The 21,674-nt window shown below is 37.0% G+C and overlaps 1 protein-coding gene across 1 annotated transcript in view; it reads right to left on the reverse strand.

The window, feature by feature from the left end:
- The window catches only part of LOC117291960 (DENN domain-containing protein 5B-like), a 48,666-nt gene that overhangs the window by 16,903 nt on the left and 10,089 nt on the right, over positions 1–21,674 (reverse strand). The window contains exon 2 of the mRNA XM_033773983.1: positions 3,169–3,281. Within this exon, the coding sequence (XP_033629874.1) occupies positions 3,169–3,281 (113 nt within the window). The remainder of the gene's footprint in view (positions 1–3,168; positions 3,282–21,674) is intronic.

The raw sequence follows: 21,674 nt of genomic DNA on the forward strand, positions 1-21,674 counted from the left end.
TCATAGAAGTTCAATTCAATTCAATTCAAAATTGGTTTATTTTCATATAAAAATACAAGACCAAATAAAAAGTCATAGACTAATGGCATTTTGTAAACAATAAAATTACATCAAAATATATGTACAAGTTTACATGAGAAAACAATAATATTAAAAACAATAATATTACAAATATCACTAGAGTTGCAAGAAAGTTATGAAAGAAACTATGTTGTGTATTATCAACAGCTCTCCATTGATCGTTGACAAGTAAGTTTTTATGCTTCTATTTGTTTTGTTTTCAAACACGTCCAGTGCCTTTAATCCTTAAGACACCAATCAATTCTGCATTATCATCACAAGACATTCCTAATTATTAATTTCCTTAATTAAATTTTTGTCAGCAAAAAAATGACACCAGAAAATTTACCTTTGTGATTAGAAATTGGGATACTACTGTGTTAACATACTACAGTGGACAAATTTCATATGTGGAATTTACCCTTTCTTGACCTCCTTATGTGAAGGAAGTAGGTCAAACCTTGCGGCAGTTTGCAGCCGCTATTTCTTTACTAGCCACTTGTGGCCGCTATCGTCTCTAAAGAGTTAAATTTGTGTCAAGTAAACTTTGTGCTTGCTTCATGGGAACATCTCACTTGATCCAGTAAGGTCAAACTAAAGTTTGTTTTAAGAAATTGTAAAATCCTTGTTTAAAGGGTATAAATAGTTGAAGATAGAATGTAGTTTAAAAGTACAACAACAAATATTTGTAGGGTTTTAGGCTAGGCTTTTACTCCAGTAAACGAGGCAAACCAAAAATAACTTGGAGTGAGATTAAGGAATAAAATTGGTTGAAAATTCAATTGATTCCCAACTCTTAGCATCGCTCAAAGAATGTGACATTTATCTAATCCGGAGAATTTCATGGGACACGGTTGACATTTACAAAATAATTACAACATTATGCAAAAACAAGAGCTTCGTACCATGTGGTAAATTTATTTTTTAAATGAAATAAAGAAATGACGCTATGCCATGTGAATGCCTGATGTTATTCCCAGCTGCAACGTATTACACTTTGTTCTTAAAGGATCAACACATTAATTTTCTGGGCTAGTGTACGCGAAGAATGCCTCAGGCAAGCCCGGTTGCTTCGTCTTTGAAAGGGCAAGGGCACCAAGGCATTTTCTCCTCGGTAAAGGGCACCCTATGAGGAACTTGTTAATTTCTACTCGAGCATTTCAAGAACACCAAGGCAATGACCAGGGTGCATGGAGGCAGTTGCCTTCATCGCCTCCGTGTTAGATCAGGCCTGGTGGAGTTTCGCACACGCACAACCACAAAATGTTTGCCTGTGTGTGTGCCAACCCCACCATGAATACCCTGTAACCGTAAGCGTTGATTCTTTGCTTAGGGTAAACAGAGCCATGAAATTGGGCCCAGCTCAATGCAATCGAGTTTTGCTGAGTTGGGAGTGAGATGTTTTTTTCAATTGAACTCCTTATTTTGGAAAATGGCCTCTCTGGGGTAAAACAGTAGAGGGCTCACTGTATTGAGAAACACACGTATTGAAGCCATGTCCGATTGGCAGCTAAGGTTATGGCTGCGGCTGTTGGTTTGGCAGCCTATGCTTCAACATGTGTTCATGTGTAAATTTAAGCCAAAGCCAAATTCACCAATTGGAGAACGACCTGATTCTTATTATACACGTGTTGAATTTTAAGACCAGTTTGGCGATTGTCAACGACCAGTATTCTCACTTTTGCTCTATTGGCATCGAAAGTTGCATGCAATAATGAAAGAACAGACACCCTTGTTGCACAAATTGTTGTGCTTTCAGATGCCTGAGATAGGCTTCAGGCTTGAAAGCTTTAAATATTTGAGTGAGAAATTACCTCTTTCTCAAAATCTATGATACTTCAGAGGGAGTGATTTCTCACAAAGATTTATCTATCAACAGCTCTCCTTTGCTCGTTACCAATTAAGTTTTTATGCTAACACATATTTGCATTATTTCAACACGGACAGTGTCCAGTGCCTTTAAACAACGGAACCTTCTGACATTTGATTTCCTCTAATAAGTCTAATATCTACTTCAGTAACAACCGATGGTGCTAAACCAAGCATCCTGCTGATCTAGTAATATTAAGAACACCGCTGCTGGTTTTCCCATTTGGTTTGGCATTGAGCGTCTGTTGAACTCTGACCTTTTGCTTACGGCACTGGGCACAGACAACCTCTTCAATATGGCAGATTAATTTGGTAATCTTCGTTCCCATTTTTGTATAAGAGTTGTATTAAAACAGATTTAACTTCTACACTGTTTGACCTTATGAGCGACTGTGCCACGTTAAAAAATAGCACTTTGCCACAATATCAGGCTCAAATAATGGAGATGAAAAAAGAAAAACCCGAACAGAAACTGGGTGCAGGGATTTCATTGAACAATCATTACCAGCAGAAGATGATTTCAAATATTAAAATTTCACCATAAGAGATGTGAGCGCGAGCTGGGCCTCATTATATATTGAGCTGTTAAGCACAAAAATGGCTAAGCACAGACAAATCTTGCTCAGCAGAAACAGATTACCAGCCAAAATACCATGTAATGAATATTGTTTGAGTCTGGTTCCCCGCTAATTTTCTGCTAAGCAGCACTATGAAATTGGCCCTGGAGGTAATTTCATGGAGCTGTTAAAGGTAAGCAAATTCTTTTGTGCTAACTAAAGCAGAAAATTTGCTTAAGTTTAAGCATATTATCACAGGTAAGTTAAAAAAATTAGGCAGCCAGCTAGCGGTCTCACCATGATGATATTACATCGTTACGTCATTCATTTTAATAGAGAAAGCAGGTTAGTACGCCTTTTTGTGTGCTACATGTAAATGGTTAGTAGCACTATGAAATGGAAATTGCACAAAAGACCAAATCTGCTGTTAAGCAGCTCAATAATAAAGGACCCTGGGCCTAATTTTAAAGAGCTGCTTAAAAAACAGACAATATTGCTTAATAGATGCTTGCTAAGCAGAATGAGCAGGATACCAGTTGCAAATTGTACATGAGGCATGGTATTGTGGCTGGTAACTTATTCTAGTAAACATAATTTTGTTGTGCTTAGCTATTTTTTGTGTTTAAGCAGCTCTATGAAATTGGACCCTGGTCTTTGACTCATGTCAGTTAAAATCTCTTACCATATTAATGCCCTCCTTATCAAACGGGTTCCCCTCCAACGATGATGGATAGTGGGAAAGAACAGCCGACTTATAACCCCTGAGAAGTGGATGAACATGGTGCGTGTTCTCACCTGAAATGAATCAACATTCATCGTCATGAGTTAATTTATAACCCATTTACGAAAAATAGCCCAGTTGTCAGGAAAGAGTGCAACAGCAACATACATGTACTTTAAAAAGTGAACAATTAATGGGTTAATTCCATAAACAATGAAGCTCACAAATTATGAGTTCAGTCCAGGTTTATTTTGAACTCACAGAAACAACAAAACACATAAATAAAGGGCACTTAGTGACACTACATCAAGAACGCAGCGCATTAGATTGGGTATAAATAATTGTTGATACACTTTTTGAATTTGCATAACAAGTCTGATTATCTGATGGTGATATATGGAGATGTGGAGTTATTGAGTGCATTATGTTTGGGGAGTAAAATTGTTCATGTTTTTTGCTCACAGGCTTAAAGGCAGTGGACACTATTGGTTAATACTCAAAATAATTATTCGCATAAAACCTTACTTGGTGACGAGTAATGGGGAGAGGTTGATGGTATAAAAGATTGTGAGAAACAGCTCCCTCTGAAGTGCTATAGATTTCGAGAAAGAAGTAATTTTCCACGATTTTGATTTCGAGACCTCAGATTTAGAACTTGAGGTCTCGAAATCAACCATCTAAAGGCACACAACTTCGTGTGACAAGGGTGCTTTCTTCTTTCATTATAATCTCGCAACTTCGATGACAGATTGAGCTCAAATTTTCACAGGTAAGTTATTTTATGCATATGTTGAGATACACCAACCTCGAAGGCTAGACTTTGACAATTACTAGTAGTGTCCACTGCCTTTAAATGAAATTGGGCCCAGTTTGTAAACTAAATTATTTTCCTTTCTTTGAACTTTGTGAACATCTTCTTGAGTTCACGCCACTTCGCAGGAAAGTTACATTTATATCTCAACCTCATCCATCAAGATCCAGGTTCAAAAGGTTATATTTACGTAAGATTCTAGTCAGTGAATTCCATTCACGCTCAAATTAACTTCTTGTATTGATATATGATCCACCATCCGACGCCTCTTTCTCTTTATAACAGCTTCATTCAGCATGACGGCAAAGGGAACTCTATTGGTTTTGTATTATTTCTGGAGTTACTCTATGTTTGTTTTATGTGTGTCATTCCGTTCACGCCCGATTACAACTGGATGGCTCCAACTGCCAATTTCAGAAATCCTACACTTCAGAAGTTAATAAATGAAAACTCACATTAGTTTTTGTTGTTCATTAAATTTCATTTTCGTTCACCTAAAGTTTGACATAGTTAAACATACCCGTGTATCATTTGTGCATTTTAGTATCACATTTTTCCAGTGTAAACACTATTTATGTTACTTATATTTATAATTTATATTATATGGTCAGAGTTTCAACCCTAACAGAGTCTAGTCTTCCTTGGCCAAAACGTCAGTTTATAACTATTTTTTGCATTTATAACATATGTTATATCCTTTTGGTTACCAATTATAGTTTTTAGATTATAAATTGATGGCTATCATAGCCATCAATTAGTATGTTTGATCAGATCCTTTATTTTTTATTTTTAGTTGAAATAGGGCTGATATTAAACTGATTTGTGAGAGAAGATTTCTGTAAATAATAATAAACAAATGTATTTATTAGGTTTATAATGTTTTGTCTATAACCTAACCTTAAACTTAAAGCCATTGGACCCTTTCGGTAAACAGTATTGTCCAAGGCCCACACTTTGTGTACCACAACTTCTATATCAAATAACAAACCTGTGAAAATTTAGGCTCAATCGGTCGTTGGAGTCGGCAGAAAACAACGGAAAAACCCACCCTTGTTTCCGCGCATTTCGCCGTGTCATGACATGTGTTTAAAATAAATCCGTAATTCTCGTTAACGAGAATTTATATTGTTTTGCTGTTTTCTCAAAAAGTAAAGCATTTCATGGAATAATATTTCAAGAGAAGTCTTTCACCATTGCCTTCTGTAAACCCTGTAAGTTATTTGTAAATCTGTGAACTTTTTTTTTTTTTTCGGAACCGAAAGGGTCCAATGGCTTTGATACTTGATCGTTTAAAAGGTACCCTTGAAAATGAGATCAATTTAACAAACTTGTCAAACTTTCTCTGCTCGAGGGGACGAGGTAAACTATTCTTTAAAATAAAATGTAATCAGAAACAAACAAAACTTTTACTAAACCATTTCTGTTTTGCTATCAGCAAAATCCTTGATTAAGGATTTAAGCATTCAAATACCAGTTCATAAATTATTTGCTTTCGAGTAAAAAGGGTGCGATGAACCATGAAGTTTGAATTCTCTATTATTCAATGGTTGAAAAATTTGTCAAACTTTAAGGTTAAACGTGCAACAATGAAGTGGAGTACTGGTATTGGTGTCAGGGTCACTCTATGAAGGTTCCCTCCCATTCTGTAGATCAGTTGTGTTTTTAAAGGAAGCGTCATTTTGGGTAAATGCTGAAATTTGTACCATCAACCATGGCTTATGCGCAACACAAACATGTAACATGTACATTTATCTTCTATGGAAAACAGTAAAAACAACTTAGAAAGTGGAAACGAAGGACATATTAATCATTTGAGACTATAAAAACATTGATTGAATGTCAAAGAAATGTATCCGTACTTTTTGTCACCCAACATATAAATTGCAAAATAAACCTGTGAAAGTTTCAGCTCAATCGGTCATTGGAGTTACCAGTAAAGAGTGACAAACAAACCACTGTGTTCACTGTTTCCAGACATTGGATTTCAGACTTGTGAGATCAAAGTTAATATTGTTTTACTGATTTCTCAAAACTACATAATATGGTATTTCAGCAAAACAAATTCAAGGGAAAATTTTCACCATGACCATCTCAATACCCTGTAAGTTAGGCGTAAAACTGTGGCGTTTATTTTGTCAACCATACAATTGATTGTTATGCACACTCTTTCTTAAACATGTACTGTATACAGAACTACTGATAATAGTACATCAGATTACAAAGAAAGACACAGCATGAACATTTTCTAATCTGGACTTCTACTTATAAAACTTGCTTAGTTTTTCAAGGAAAAACTTGTTACAAAAGAAAATCACTTTTAAAACCAAATCCTATAGACATTGTACATAGGTGAAGCACAAAATGAATATTATCCCATGTATCAAACAAAGTTCTCTATCAAACTACTTCCGTTCCGGTGTTTTGATCAGTTGGAACTTCCAGGATGTAAGCACAGTTTGATCTGAATGATCTTTCCATGACACTGAATTCAACTGAAGATGGATCTTCCTGAATTTCATGTAATTCCCAGTAAAAGTGCATTCCGTACAAGGAAATGAACGCTTTAAAAAAAAAAATTGGGGTAACCTGTATACAGTCTGCATGTACAGCTTTCAAGCATTCATGGAATTAATTTGTAGAAAACTATCAAATTGAATATTTTGGGGTGTTGTGAACAAGCGATCTAGAGGAGCGGACTCAAGTTCTGTACATGTAATTTACAGAATGTGGATTCGAATCCTGGCCTGGTCAGTCGCGAAACTTGTGCCTTTATCATAATTGTTACTCTCCACCTAGGAGTACAAATGGGGGTACCGGTTACCAATGTGGGTATAGGTGAGAGCTTGGGAGTTACATGTGTTGGACTGGCACTCTGTCCAGGGAATAGAAATATTCTCAGTCGATATAAGCGATGTTAAATTTGTATCAGGGATAAAGAATATTAAAATTAATATTCTTTATCCCCGATGCAAATTTAACATCTCTTATATCGTTGTGGTACCAGCTGCCTAAACATAGCATTCAAACTGCCTCTAGCTACCGGGCAACCTCGATAGTCTAGTTGGTGAGACACTGCTCTAGAATTGCAAGGGTCGTGGGTTCGAATCCCACCCGAGTAACATGCCTGTGATGTTTTTTTTTCACAGGACTCGGGAAAGTACGGAGTATACAGTGCTAACACACATCGGTGTATGGGTAAAAACCAAAATGAATATTCTCAGACACGATTAATACCAATGAAACAGGATAAAAAAACTGGCTTGATAAGCCTTATTGGCTCAGGACAGACGATACTACTACTTAATTTTAAGAAATCACGTATATTTCACAAAAATTCCTCAGGAACAAGCATGTAGAGTGAAAAAAAATCTATTCACAGTCAAAAAAAATGCATAATTCAGAACGAATGGCGCCTAGAACGCAGACAGAAAGCCCTTGTGCATTTTTTTGTTCAACACAATAATACACATGTAATGACAACCAAAATGTCAACCGAGTTTTTGTTAAACATTTCTTTGTGTGGATGAAATTACAGTGCCATGTCTCGATAACACTGAAGGCATCTCTCGTTTCTGGAGGGTGAGGGGGTGGAGATATGCCACCATTCCACCCATCCAAGGCCGACCAATAAAGTCATCTTATTTGTCCTCCTACATGGGACGTTAAGACGTCCGGGTCGGCGGCGTGTGATACTGGCAAAATCTTTATCGTCCTTGCCTCTCCATTGATCTCACACCACAGAGTGTTAATAATTTGTTGTGCACAGAATCCTTGGATCCTTTGGATAATGCTCCGCGTTGTATTATTTCTCGCATCTGTTTCAAGATCATTTAACTGGGACCTGGGAATGTAGCACAGAGAGTTTTTTGCCAGGGGTTGGGACAAACACTTGAGCGCCTCGTTTTAGTGATACCTGGGCTCATTTTGCCTAGTGGTGGGAACAGTGGATAATTGTCTATGGTTAATTGATAATTGAAAAAAAAAAATAATGCGTTGTGTTGAGTTTGCACAGATTTAATTTGCATTAGTGCGTTCATTGGTAAATTGCTGAGTGCTAAAAGCTAGCTTTCTCATGTGCAAACATTGTTGTAGGAAGTTCCGCCTGAAAAAATGTAAAAGTCCTTGAATGTCAGAGGATATGTTATATATATAAAAAACTATGCTATAGGTACCTACAATGTTAGATAGGAAATTAATACCATGGTACAATGCATTAATGTTTCTGTCATGGCAACTTGCTGGTGCACGCACTGCACGTACAAAGTATAGGCCTATCATCATGGTGTATGCACATCATGAAGCATTTATTTTCTATCTCACAGTAAATTTGTACATGCAAAAATAAAATAAAAGTTCCTGTTAATATTGGTTTAATGCAGTAAGTGTTATTGTATGTAGATCAACAAACATACACAGGTCCCTCAATTTACTTACTGTTGCAAACTGTTTACCAACGAAAAGGGCCTCGACATAAATGCAAAAAAAGCTTGACCTGATGTTTCTATTAGCAGAGTCTTTTGACAGCACACCACCCAATACACAAGGTATAGTACATACAATGAACATGTACACAATAAATGTGTGTTGTGTTACAGTATCATTTTTTTTCGAGAAAGATTCTGCTGGGTTTTAACGCCAGGCCTTTTACATTACCTTCAGCTATTTTTTGCATTTATTTACCAGACAAATTGCGAGGCTTGTTCCTAAATTCACTGCATCCTAGGCTAGTATGCATCAACCATTGTCTGTAACTCACCAAGGAATCCCACACAGTGAAATTATCTAGTCAGAAATCTATTACAGCACCCCATCTATGTAATATCACCATTACTACTTAGATACATAAGATTATACTATATAAAGACCTATTGAATGTCAGATGTGTGGATTACAGGGACGTGGACACTCTATCAATGTGCATTGAGAATCCACTATCCAGGTATTCATCTCAACAGGCCAAGGTTAGAGTGAGCAGCGTGCACCTCACCATGAAGAGGAGCCATCTGCTCCTCATATACTACACGTCTTCCTCATATATCATGTCATATATCATGTCACATGCACTGTAATGTATCAAATAGCTGCACTATACCTGCACATGTACTGTTTATGTGCATTTGGGGTGTCTACGCGTTGAAACTGAGGACATTTAACAAAAGGTAACCGGATGTTTTGACAGAGCGAGGACGTCCTCGCTTTGTTTTCATGTACATGGGGTTTTCGGAACTTAGGGTTGTTGTAAATTTAACATAGGGGTGGCGGAATATAGAGCAGTCAGTGTAACAGCTACATGTACTGTTAACTAAAAGTACATTCATCCATGTACCCTATGTGTACCTAATATATTTGCACTCAATGTGTCACATCTGAAACATGTAAAAATGGACGGAGACAAGCAACTGATGCCCCTACTGTACAATCCAATTGGATAAGTGATTCTACAAGTATGTACACCCACTGTACACCTAGTTCCCCCTTCCCCACAGGCAAGTTTATTCAATTCAATAATCACTTTCCCAATTAACACAAAGAGCAGACTGTTAATTTAAACCAACAAGTGCTACACTGTACATCAAGAATGTAATTGAATGTCCAATTAAGGCATTATGAATGGCAAACCACAATGTAAACTATAAGATGTACAAATGTTATGTATTGTAAATGAAGGCCAAGATACATGTACATTGACATAGCATACACAACATGTTTCGAGCATCATCTGATCACTGAGTAGTCCTACACAGTTCACAGCGGCAAAAGAGACAATTCCCTCCGTTGAGTTGCCTCCGTTGCCCCTGGCCACTGCCTTGGTGCCCCTTGAAATGTTCCAATAGAAATGTACAATCTCCTCTATAGATACCCCCAACCACAGAGGAAAATGCCTTGGTGCCCCTGCCCTTTCAAAATCGAAGCATCAAGCTTGTCAATGAATGCACACGTTTTATTATACAAAAAACTTGAGGATTATTCTGATGATTCAAGCTTTACAAAAATAACATTCTGTACTAAGTTTTGAGAATCTACCGGTTTGAAAATGCAAGATAGTGCCTGCAAGAATTCCAGGCTCTGTGGCTCTTTTGCAAAGTGTCACAAGTTGCATTGCCTGCCTAACAGCAGCACCCTCTAATATTCAGCCCAAAAGAGGCCATTTTTACTGGACATCATGGGGAAAGTTGTTAGTCGTCTCATGTTCGTTTGCGTTGCATTTAGCAGCATTGCAGCAATGTTGTATTTTTTTCTGTGTTAATGACATGACATAGGCTGATCATCCATGTCGGCCATTTAAAGGTCTCAATGATTATAGTTGGTGAGTTGCCTGCTTTTGGGAAAAAATTGCTTCTTCGCGGTCCACTGTAGAGGGCGCCACAAAGCACAATAAATCTGGCTTGCGTGGGAGAATGATGAACACTGATTAGTTACATCTCTCACTGACAGCGAGTTGATTCATTGCTCATCATAATGACATTTCTTTGTATAATCTAGACCCATAAACAAGACCTCCTGCCAGCAGTTCAACAACCTCACTAATATTGTCCAGGACTCAGCGGTTCTGAACTTTGATTCATTACTTCATATCAGGCCTGCTTGACACGCCAGTGATTCATCACGTTATCGCTCACTGTTCAAATTTGAAAAGGCTAGATTTTCATTTATTTCCCCGAGTATGCAAATCCCTTCCCTGGTAACCATTCATGATCTTTCCTGGTAACAGTCTCATTTCTTCCCTAGTAAACATTTGCAGCCTTCCTGTATAGTGAGAGTTTACAGTGTACACAACTCCCCGGTAACCATAGATACCAGGGAATATATTTTCAGTTGAGTTGAGCAGTCATTGGAATCATGCAGCTGATGCAGCCATTGTGTTTTTTTTTTCTTTCTACACTGAGGATTTGTTAAAATTGGCGGGTATGGAGCTAGGGCTTGACTTGCGTCAACAGTCGTTGCAGAAGCTCTACCACTAACTCGGATACAACCTACGGCCGGGTACCAAAGCATAGTCTGCCCCCATTTTTGTATATAAACATGTAAACCATGTGTAAGCTAAGTTCACACAGTGGAAAACGATGAATAATGCCCTACCAGAGTTTCTTTAACCGCTGAGCAAAAACCATCCTCTGAACATTGCATACCTCAAAAGTCAACTCTAAAGACACAAGGTTCCCATGTCCTTATTCAGTGACTTTGGACCTGGCTGCTGCCTGAAGTGGCTACCCAGAAGTAAGGTCCAAGCCACAGCCAACTTTCTAACAGTACAATTAGATACAAAACGTGCTCAAAACATGCAGCTAGGATAAACCTAATTCAATGCCCATTTACATGTAGTCCCACATGGCGACAGCCAACTTCCTCATCTACCCCCTGCTCCGATATATAAAACTCCAGGGTCTCTATTTCTTACTCTCCCACCCCCACATTTTTTTTCTAATAACACAAACAGTTGACATTTCAGCGTTTACACTCGTAGGGTAAGAGCATAGTAAGAGTAAGGGCTTCAATACAGCTGTCTTAGTGGGGCCCAAACTTGGCTGCCTGGGATGGCAATAAACAGGCCTCGTTATTGTTCCACAAATTTGGGAGTACAAAGTCTGCAATCAGCAACTTGAGGTGATGTAATTGTTGTTAATACACACAAATGAAAATTGACCAGGTGGTACTTTTCAGTTTGGAGGAGCAAGATTTATAAAAAGGAAGTAATTGAAATGATACTATTAATTAGATTCTAAATGTCAGTTTACTTGACACAATATTAGGTTTAATTAGTCAGACCAAAGCAATTGTGCACTTCTTTTCACAGTTCATGTAAATGTTGCACATTTAAAGGTTTCACGTAAGTTTTCCCTTCTGTCCAAGAAGGTACAAATGTAGCACATTTCTTAGTTGGTTCAGTGCGCCACACATATTAACTGTGCATTACCTATCATTTTCCCTCCAAGATGGCGTCAACGGTCTTTTCACATTAAAATTCCTTTTCTCCAGAAGATCTCAGTTCTCAAAATAACCATTACTCGACCGAACCAAACCCTGGAACTTGAATCTTCTTCTTCCCAGGGCCCTAGAAACTGTCTTTATTCAAAGGGCACTTCCATCATGAGACATTCTTAAAACTATCCCATTAGACTATCTTTAAAGGGCACAACACACCAGAGGCATCACTAAGAACTCAACCCAGCAAACTTCATTCCCTTTAAAAAGCCAACTGCAGTAGTGTCATAAGTAGACTCTCTTTGACAGTCCTTATCAATCACAATCTGACAGCGAGTATAAATAATGGATGTTCCTGCAATGCCAACTATCCAGTGAGTCACTACAGGCTGTACATGTACATGACAGTGTATACCCTACCCATGTACCTCATCTGGGAATGCTATTCATGTTTTATCTTCTCTCAGATTCTTCACGGTTATCATCCGCAAAATGAGTAACTGATGATCGCTTTCTTCATCTCACATCCCACGATGGATGGTCATCAAATAATATCTCAGAATTTGCAACATCGGATAATAAATGCAAGTACATGAAGAAAAGCTTTCATGGAAGATTCTGTATTTGATAAACTTGACAATTTATTTTAAAGATGTTTTATGTTGATAATTTATTGATATAAAAAAATAGATACTAAGCAGCTTTCTGCATGGGATATTGTCTGTAAAATGTATGTTGATCTTACATTTTATTGATCTAGATTACAGACAAAGTTTCAAGGCTTTGTCTTTTAGTGTATTCGATTTCAACTTAACCAGTGACACATCATCAGCACATAAAGAACTACAGTGCACAGTACGTATACACACTCCCAACCAACAAAGTTTCAGTCACACTTCTCTTTGGAAAAAAATCCAATATCTTATCGATAATGACAACACATCACACAGCATGATGGTGAAAGACCTTAGAAGGTTTCCTGTACTTGCAGTTCCTTGTCTAGAACGAATCACTTTCTATTCCTTAAATACTCCACAAATTCACTGTACAGAAGCCTTTCAATTCTACAAATGTCACGAACACGTTTTAAAAGCACCAGAAAACGTGCTCCGATAAAAGGGTACAAGACCTTAAATTTGTGTTTGTTTTTTTCCCTCAAAACTTCAGGACATAAAAAACAAGAGAACAAGAAACCGTTACTGAAGATGGTTTTGGATGATGATTAAGGAACCCAGGATTACAAGGGGTGCACCACAGAGGAAGGAAAGGATCTTTGATGGGCGTACCGGGCGTGGGTGATGGGTATATTTGAATGGGTGCTCTGATAAACTCTTAATATAGATCCTGTATTCTGTTGAGAAATGTTGACTTTTTATCTTCTAAACTTTACTTTTAGTTAAAAGTAAAATCTTAAAAGCAACTTCTCCAGTTGGCTAATTCAAGTTTGAGTAGTCAAGCTGATTGCTTCTTGAAGTTTTTCTTTTTGAAATATTTATGCACAAAACAAGCCACACCTTGCCGTTATAAATACTACATTCCATGAATAAAATGTTAACAACCTTTCCCACTGAAAAAGGAACTGATCAAGGTGGAATCTATCTTTCCTGGCATTGTTTCTTATCTCGTGAAATGTTCTTGGAATGCACTGTTTAGAAAATATCTCCAGGCTATCGGATGACTTTCTGCTCTCTGTATTAGAATTGTAGAACGACAAATCTCTACAAGTAGATTGTTTTTGGAATGCATTTTCTGACTACTGTGTAAGATGGCAGTGAAGAGACCTTCCTTGCCTTTGCATGCTTGATGTGTACAAAGTTTAACTTGCATCAAAAAGGAGTTGCATTTAAAACAAATTATCTGTGTTTATACATTCCCCAGCCCCCCCAATTAAGCAATGAAATGTTTTTTTTTTAAAGAAGACACAATACAAAATGTCATAATTATGAACAAATGAAGCCAACAAGTAAAACAAGTTGCTATGGTAATTGATTCTCTTGAAGTCTTTGTAAGTTTTCTGGCTTTACATTTAGTAACACGCATGAACTCCCATTATGCAAAACATACTTTACATAAAGCCTGTATACTGTACATGCATAATTTTCTTTATGTAACGCCCAATTTTTAATTCCTTTCTACAAAATCAGTGATTCATATTGTCGCAAATATCATGTACTTTTAGTACTACAGTATTAATGTGGATCGCCACTTTATTGCCATGACGAACGTCATTAAGTTTATAGTGATTGGGTTTTGGTTGAAGACTAGATCCCATGGCACCAATGGTATGGATTCTCGTTACGGCCATTACTCACTTACCATTAATGGCCACCATAAAACTAGATCACCAGTTTCTATGTGAAGTTGCCTGGTAAATGAACTACATTACTATGGTGACTCCACCAGCGTTAATGAGTGTATAGTACATTAGGTACACTGTAATTGTTATCAATAGTTTAAAATGACAATTATAATGATTACTCAGATGATCTACATTCTCCAGATTGTATTAAACTTGTATCGCACAACAATCAACAAATGGAGTTTAATTGAGTTTTGTTTAGTGCCAGGTCTGTAGTATGATCATATCCCATTCAAATTTCTGTATATGAAATTGATTGAGCAGTGTTTTGAGTGACAAGTTCCCAGCATTACGAAAAAATGTTATTTGTGAAACAAACGTGTACAGCTTTCTCAAAGCTTTCCAAACACAACATATCAATATCATGTGATCTTCAAGGAATTTTTGCAATCTTTCAGCAGGTATACCTGTCATAAAGGAACATGACTGGTTACAATCGACTTTGTTTACACCACAGAGGGTCAAGGGTCACAGTAGAAACATAAGAAGGAAAAGATGGAATGTGAAGAATGTACCAGAACTTCAATTTCCATTTTTTTCTTTTTCTCGAGCTAATATGCAATTCCGATGCAATCTGATAAGGGTTTCCTGCGTGGATACACCACATGATCACCCCCTGGCCTTATATGGTGAAAACAATCTTGAAATGATATTATTGAAATAATATATTATAAAAACAACAATGGGTGGGCTTTCAGCATGAACAGGCCAGTAGAGTGTGTTTATCTTGGCAGATCTCTGCCAAGAACACTGGACATATCATGACTTGGTGAGCAGAGTCCATGTCCCATAATACAAGGTCAAATGCTGTGTAGTTTACATGTACATTGGACTGGTGCCTGAATTAGCTGCTAATGGCTGTGGTCGTTGCTAAGGTCAGCCTACGCTTCATGCAATGCATGTTACCATGGTGACCAAGCCAAAGCGCCAGCCAACAGTAGCCTTAGTGTACATGCTGTTATTGTCTTTCATAACCAAACTCTTCAATGAACAGGTCTGATACAAAATCTGTTACTAAATTGGTAACATCAGTCATCATCATGCAACCTACGTTTTGCGACCAACGTTTAACCACATACATGTGTTCTCCCCCCCCCCTCCTCCTCCCGAATGAAAACTTAACTCCAATATTCATGGCCACCATGCATTGCAAATTTCAGAGCATCACCTAAAATGGAACAAATTCCCTACAGACATTTTCAAAAAGAGACTGCAAACTCATGAATTTGTGCTCAAGGATTTTCTACAATAATAATTGTTGTCCTTTCTGTAAAAATGCCTTTGAACCTATTTTTGTAGATCTTACCAATGTTTATCAATTGTTTTGATTGATTAACATACATGTACTCAAGGCACAATATGGGGGCCCATTAAACCAGGACCCAATTTCATAGAGCTGCTTTTAAGAGCAGAAAAAAATGCTTATAATTTTTCTGCCAAGCGAAACTTTAGCGAAAGCTGGAAACCTAATTCTGGTACAAAGCATCATTTTTGTGAAACTGAGCTCATAAGTGCACTTGCAGTTTTACTAAATGACAAGATACTTCACATATTTGGACAATATTATTTTAATACAGCCGTAAACTCCTCTAGTTTCATCCTCATCAGTATAAGTACCCACACTTGAATCACCATCTTTAAATCCAACCAGGAATGAGTGCACTTGGCGGGTGCACTTGCACTTCATCCAAAAGACAAGATACTTCACTTATTTGGAAATATCATTTTTTACGGATCTCCAGTTATGTCCTTACAGTACATTCACTTGAAACATCATCTTAAAGGCCCCCCCCACCCCCCGCCCCGACTACACAAAACCCAACCCGATCCAGCCAGTGGTTAGAAATGTCGAATGTGAGATTACTAAAGCGAGACTCCTTATTACTCATTGGCCAGGTCCAGGCAAATGTCAATGTCATACAGCGGTTAGAAACGATGACTGGTTCTCAAGTACCTTATTAGTGAGTCAAGGGCTAAATTATGCAAATTTGTAAAACAATATTTTTAAGATGTTTTTTTTTACATTTTGTGACACAAGAATTTTAACTCATTAGATTGGAATGCCTATTTATATGCCAAGTGGGGTTGGCATAATATAAATTAATTAAAAATAAGCAAACTATGGCCAATCAAGGTCATTTTGGATAATAAAATTAAATTTTAAGGGAATAAATACAAATTGATTTTGTTGATGCATTCCCAATCAATGAAATGTTTCTCATTTCCGTATTAAAAAAATTACATATTTTTCAAAGATATCAAGTAATAAACTGCAAGGGAAACTGACTGAGAATAGGTAATCGTTTAAAAAAGAAAAGGGAAAAAAAATTACAATAATTTTTTTAACATAGCAAAACATTTTTTTTTAATTAAAAAATCAAGTGAGAAACATCACTTTAACAAGCCCTTACAAATGAAACATGACGAAACATTAATTTCTACAAAAAATTACTGAAGTCCTTCCAAAGAATTGATTTTGAGAACAAAATAGAAAAATAATGTCAGGGAAAGAAAAATCAATTCAATCAATGTGTTACGCTATACAGTAAGTGTGCACTAAACATCAATATAGCTGTATACTGTGCCCGATGAATATAATAACAAGTCCATTACATAGTACTCACATTTCCCCCTTTTTTCAAGTTGACAACTAATTTATATATCAACCTACGATATAAGGTATCCTGCTAACTGATATTTAATGGCAAAGTATGGTTAGTTTTTTGAACCGTTTGACTGTTTTAATCCTATATAAATATAGTGTATCAATAAACTGAAATTTCATTTCAAAAGGTGATCACGTTTTTGAGATATCACCAAAATCCGGAGCGATTTATGTCCACACAGGAAGAAATAATCCCTAAAAGGAATACACAATCTGAGAAACAATTCCAACACCAACAGAAACGTTTCTTAGATTCAAATTTTGAGGGATGAAAACGTACATCTTTTTCTATAACTAAATTTATGTTGATTTGGAATGTTTCTCCAGACGTTTCATACTAGAAAAAGATGGCGCAATTCTAAGTTTTTATTGTCGTTAATTTTTTTTAATCACCCAACATACACCTTCCCTTTAAGAGAGAATAGAATATCATCTCATCACGTAAGGAAATGCAAACATCCATTGTCCCTTGTGTGACCCCAATCCAAAAGCACTTCCCACACTCTAATAGTGTAGTACGGCCTTGTTTTATAAGCGCACCATTTTCTGACCACTCATCAAAAATTAATATTTGGGATTTTTTCCAACACCTGATTGCTTGTATTGCTGCTTAGTGCTAGAGAACCCCCTTTCATTCAGCCATCGTACGTTGAATGACGTCCACCTTGTATCACGATGACCTGTGGACGAACTCAACACTTGACTCATTCTCCAGATTTGCATAATCTTGAAGAGGGAATGGCGAGGAATTGAGGAGGATTTGGTTCTTGTATTATGATGAATAAAATATGTAATCTATTCACGAAGGTGAAAATATTGAAAATGCCTACATCCATACATGTAGATCTTTCACGTACACATGTATTATGTACATTGATCCAATAGGCCTAACCTTTTCTTAAATTTAAGATACCAATTCTAGATGAACGATCATCAGAAATTGTTTATATTTCTCAAATGAAATATTTCATTAACACTTCTTTTTAGTAAACACTTTTAATAATACAAAATTAATTGCGTATCTAGGCATATATGACTCATATTACAATTTTGTTACCATAGTTTGTTATAATATTAACCAAGAGTGAATTTATTGTGTCGTGTTATACACTTTTAAGTTGGGCCATTTTTCTGTGCAAAGGGTGTTTATGAATCCAATTGGTACACAATTTTAATTTGGGTACAATTTGTATGTGGGTACAATTTGCAAATGGGTACAATTTATATTTGGGTACAATATCTATTCAGCACTAACGACCAACCCAATTTAGGGGCAATAGCCTCTCCAGCCTACAGCTAGTAATAAGCCCGGAATAATCCAAGGCACGTATGCTAAGAGGAAGACAGTCTAAATTGTCTTAGTAAGTTACAAGATAAAATGACACGTACAAATGTTGACAACTTAACCCGACAGTGAGCATACAAAAGTAAATTAAGCTACAAATCCCCCCCCCCCCTTACCGGGGCTGGCGCCAACAAATCTGATGAATTCGTTTAAGTAAAATAGAAACGAGGTTTAAGTCTTCAGGCATTCAAAAAGATAGCTGACAATTTCCTTTCAAAAAATTATCTTTTGAAGAGAGGAAATTAGGGTACGAGTTTAAATTAATGTAATTTCTTTTTAATGTGAAAACCTGAAGGAAGAGGAATCTGCATTCTGCAGTGACCTGGTGGGCATTCACCAACTTGAGTGGAATTTTTGTTTAACACAGCATGAAAATGTAGACCCTAGTATAAGGTATATTAGATGTTAAATTTGCATCGGGATAAAGAATATTAATTTTTTTTTTTTTTCACCCATACACCGATGTGTGTTAGCACTGTGTACTCAGTACTTCCCTGAGGCCTGTGAAAAAATAAGAGCTACCGGGCAACCTTGGTAGTCTAGTTGGTAAGACACTGCTCTAGAATTGCAAGGGTCGTGGGTTTGAATCCCACCCGAGTAGTATAAGGTAGAAATGTGCATAATTATGTACGTCCATTCCAATGTCATTGCTGTGTATTACCATAGAGAAAAGACCACAGACTTCTCTCTATAGATCTGTATTTTAAACAGATAACAAATTGAAAGCCTTCATGCAGAAACTGTAGCATAACAAATGGCTAAAAACAAAATAACAAAACAAACACTGAATGTTTCTCCATAAGGCAGCTGCTCGAAAACAAGAACAAAACATTACATTTTAAAATGAGCTTGTAAAATACAACACCATGTAGAAATACAATGTGAACCAATTGTGTTTTGTCGTTTGTTTTTCCTATCCAACACCCATGCATGTAAACAAAAAATAATAACAGCTCATCGATTGTCTCCGACGATAGACGATAGACGATAAAGGAATACCGCTTGTTTTCAGAACAAAAACACCAACTGACAAGTGTACAAAAATTGTAATAATATGACAAGGGGTTTACTGTCAAGATGCACAAATAACCACAGCTGTCAAACAGTGACTACAATAACCTGACATGCCTCATTCTAACCACAATAATAGTCAAGCTTGTTTATACAGCCTCAATAAACCTCTTTATAAGCTACTGAGCTGTCATATTTAGGCCACCCCTTCAATTCAAGAGCTAAAAGAAATGCTCCATTCAGTGGCATTGTGCTTTGTGAGTTCTGTTCTGGGTTTTTTTTTTACCCCAGATTTTTGTTTGATATTTTAATTTGAACAGCATTATATTCAAATGGACTGTGTGGTAGCTGCTGCGATGCAATTTTCAATCAAATAAAAATATATAAAAAACTGTTTTTCTGTGGTTGTATAATTTTAGTACAGTAAAAAGATCACTGGGACTGGCCAAATACCTCTTTATATACAGGAACATTGTTATAATAAGCCAACATTTTGATTTACAATGGTAAATTCATAGTGTGTTACTTGAGAACTAACTTGAAAAATGAACTTGAAACTTAGGGATAAAACCCCTGAACGTGCTCTTCAAATAAGAAACCTCGAAACTCAAAACCCAAGAAAAGAACACAAGACTGAGATCGCCAAATATTTGTTACACTACAGAAACAAACAGTCTGAGATCTTAGCCTTGAGTTTTCACTTCATGTTCCTGTCCTCCATGTTTTAACAACCAACCGCAGTGAATGCCATTGGCATGGGTTCATACTATTTTGCTGTATAAATGTACTGTCATTGTTCCTTCTTTCCTTCATGCAGAAAGCAAGGACCAGACCTTGCCCTTTGCTTCTATACGCCATACCTGTCCCTCAACAGTTTATGTACTGTTTCTTTTTCTCGGTAAAAGGATCACGCCAGGGGTCAGCGACCTCTTTCCCAATAAGCCCTGCATCAATAAACCACCTCTTTCTCAGTAAGCTTTAAATGCCTTACATCAATAAACCTAATGCATTGTATTCAGCTACCACTGCTACTAATAATGCCATTAAGGATGGAAGTGGCACCAATGGTGCCAACTGCAATTAGTACCAATCAAACAGTGTTGTAATAATGTGAAACATAGAGCAACGACAAACATGCCACCCATTACTTATCATTAACCAAGGTAAATGTATGACCTGACAGTGTACTGAATCTTTGATTAATAAGCTTCCCTTGTTTTACAAGAATACCAGGAGGGTAGGCAACATGTATGCCCCCTTCTTCACAAACGCTTAATTTAGTGTTTGCCACCCCCCCCCCCAATTTGTTACATAATGTTGATGAACCAGCACCATTTTCATTGTACAAGTGTCTTCCTTTTGTTGCTTGGTGTTCATCAATGTATAAACTCTAAAGCAAGGGGCAGGGCAGCATCCACTGTGACCTTAAGAACCCTTGCCCCCTTACCTCCTCTCTCCCCCCCCCCAAATGAGGGATGGTCTCCCTAAATATGTCTATGCCTCTAACCTCCCCCCCCCCCCCCCATGAAGATGTTGTTTATTGAAGTGCTCTGCAAATGCTCCCTTTTCAGTGTGGTATTTCATTGTTTATTTACAGGTGCTGTTCATGCCCACAGTAAACTTTCTAAAAATCCTTCCACAATCTTAGTCATGTACCCTGTGTGCATCTCAACAGAAATACTAGGTTGATTGTACACTGCCATCAAAAGGGGAGCAGACTAAACTCTCCTGTCAAGACCCTGTTGGATAACACCATATAACACTAACTGGAGGCTTTCTCAGATTGTCTATCAATTAATTATATGCATACTGTGTTTATCATCGGTGCAAAATATGTTGATAGATCTTCATTTAATAATTTTAATAACCATAAATATTTAGGTCAGAACGTTCTACATTGTGAATGTTATAATTATGAGAACATTTTGGCAAAACTATCTAAATACACATTTTTATTTTTATTTTAGGCCCTATGATGTAGGTGTTCACAAAATAACGTCATTCTGTTTATTTGATACACGTTCCTGAAGCTATCTGGTGATTTATGTTCAGAGCTTGTCAGACGCTTGTGACTAAGCCAGTGCGTTTGCGATTATTTTGTAGAACATGTAACCGTTTCTGAAATGGTCGGTTGCACGTACGTGTAAACCATAACATCTCATTTCAAACAACCAGTACATTTACAATCTTCTAAGCAAACATTCACTATCAATCCATTCAGAGTCATTTACTCACTGACCTGGCCTTTGATCATCTGCGGTGACATCATACATTCAATCCGATTGTTCTACACACTGTAACCTTTGATCAGTTGAGCAACCTCACACACTCTCAAAACCACGTTCTGCACTGA

Source organism: Asterias rubens, chromosome 6 (assembly GCF_902459465.1).
Source record: "Asterias rubens chromosome 6, eAstRub1.3, whole genome shotgun sequence".
Lineage (NCBI taxonomy): Eukaryota > Metazoa > Echinodermata > Asteroidea > Forcipulatida > Asteriidae > Asterias > Asterias rubens.